We start from the raw sequence: 1,624 nt of genomic DNA on the forward strand, positions 1-1,624 counted from the left end.
TAAGACGAAAACAATTAATTCCTTTTTTAAGCGAGTTAAAGAAAGCAGGTAAATATCCTAAACTCCGAGGTGATTCTATTCTGTTGGGCAATTATTCTTTGACGTATAGCTATGTGTTGGAGGAGCTGGTATACTCGGATTCTTTTACCCCGTTTTCTACTTCTGAGAATACTCTGCAATGACATATTATTAATTTAAATACACCTATCCAAGACTTACGCTTTGTGGAGACTCAAATTTCAAGTCCTTTGTCTGCTGCAAATAATAAATGAAAGTTTACACGATATTGCGTACAATTAAAAAGTCTCCCATTTTGAAAAATGGAAGAAATTATATATACCTAAAAAAGAAATAATTACATTATTGTTTATTTATTGATTAATAAATTAGAAATAAATAACCTGACATAAAATTTTGGTTAAAATTATGGTAAATGTACTTCTCGAACAACAGCAAATACTATTTGAAGTTTTTCGTACATACGAAATTTTGAGAAGCTCTATTCTTTTTGTTGTTATAACTGGAGATTTAAATGCTATATTGTACAGTTCATGATTTTGCTATATAAAGGACCTAACGTTATAAATTAAAACATTCGTAAAGCCAAAGATGTTAAACAGACTAAAATGGATTGTAACTTTCTAAAATTAACGACTCAAGCTCAATTATATATGTTTAATGGCAGAATTGAAAAGGTCTTGCCTTCTGAATTTATTATGTATTCACTTCGGGAAGCTCTATTATCGATTTGTTTATATGTTTAGTATTTCTAGTGGATTTATGTTTGGAGATTCAGGTATTATATTGTGATTTATCAGACCAATTTTCTGTTAGTTCGTTCTTTGGATTGAAAGAATTGTATCATATTGATTGTGTTATACCGAAGTATCAGATAATTGTCTATCAATATCAATGATATCAAGTCTTCTGAAGAACTGGATTTATTTATTCGTAAATTTAAATATTAATACAGATCTTGGAATGGATATAATTACCATTAATTTTATTAATCTTCTACCGCCAGCGGGTAGGCAAGTTCATCTTGATATTTATAACCATTTTTATAAAATATATATTATTTTTTCACTGAGTGTACAAAGATTGTTGAAGCGCAATGTAAATCTAAATTAAAAGAAACTTATGATTTAAATTAATAGGAAAATTTCAGAACCAATCTAGAAATAATTCTGTTGTGTAAGATGTATAATATTTATAATTTTTTGTTCATATTTTAAAGATTTTGAAATATGATAGTGTAGATTGCATGATTGGTATACTATGTTTATTAAGTTTTATGTAATAGGATACTTAAAACATGTTTAAATGAATATTAATTGTATTCTTGTAATTTTCTAAAGCCAACCCCCCTGTAACAAGACTTTTCTTATTACAATAAAGTATTTGTATATATATATTATCATAATAAATATTAACTAATTAATTATTTGTGAAGATTTCTGCTGTGTGAGATTTGTAATAAAATAATAAATGTTTTAATAAGTAATGATTACTTGCTCAGAAGACTACATAAAATTATTTCCCTCTTCTAGTTGATGTTTTCCTTCATCAGAAACATCAGCCATACAAGATTGCTTGAATGCATTCAATAAGAAAAATTCAACTG

The 1,624-nt window shown here is 26.9% G+C and overlaps 1 protein-coding gene across 1 annotated transcript in view; it reads left to right on the forward strand.

The window, feature by feature from the left end:
- LOC111640789 overlaps positions 1-1,392 on the forward strand; it is an 11,688-nt gene extending 10,296 nt beyond the window's left edge. The window contains exon 2 of the mRNA XM_023386849.1: positions 53-1,392. Coding sequence (XP_023242617.1) covers positions 53-182 — 130 coding nt within the window. The 3' untranslated portion in view covers positions 183-1,392. The remainder of the gene's footprint in view (positions 1-52) is intronic.
- Positions 1,393-1,624: the final 232 nt, after the last annotated feature.

This window comes from Centruroides sculpturatus, unplaced genomic scaffold (genome assembly GCF_000671375.1).
Source record: "Centruroides sculpturatus isolate CEXI.00-Female unplaced genomic scaffold, Cexi_2.0 scaffold1349, whole genome shotgun sequence".
In the NCBI taxonomy this organism is placed as follows: domain Eukaryota; kingdom Metazoa; phylum Arthropoda; class Arachnida; order Scorpiones; family Buthidae; genus Centruroides; species Centruroides sculpturatus.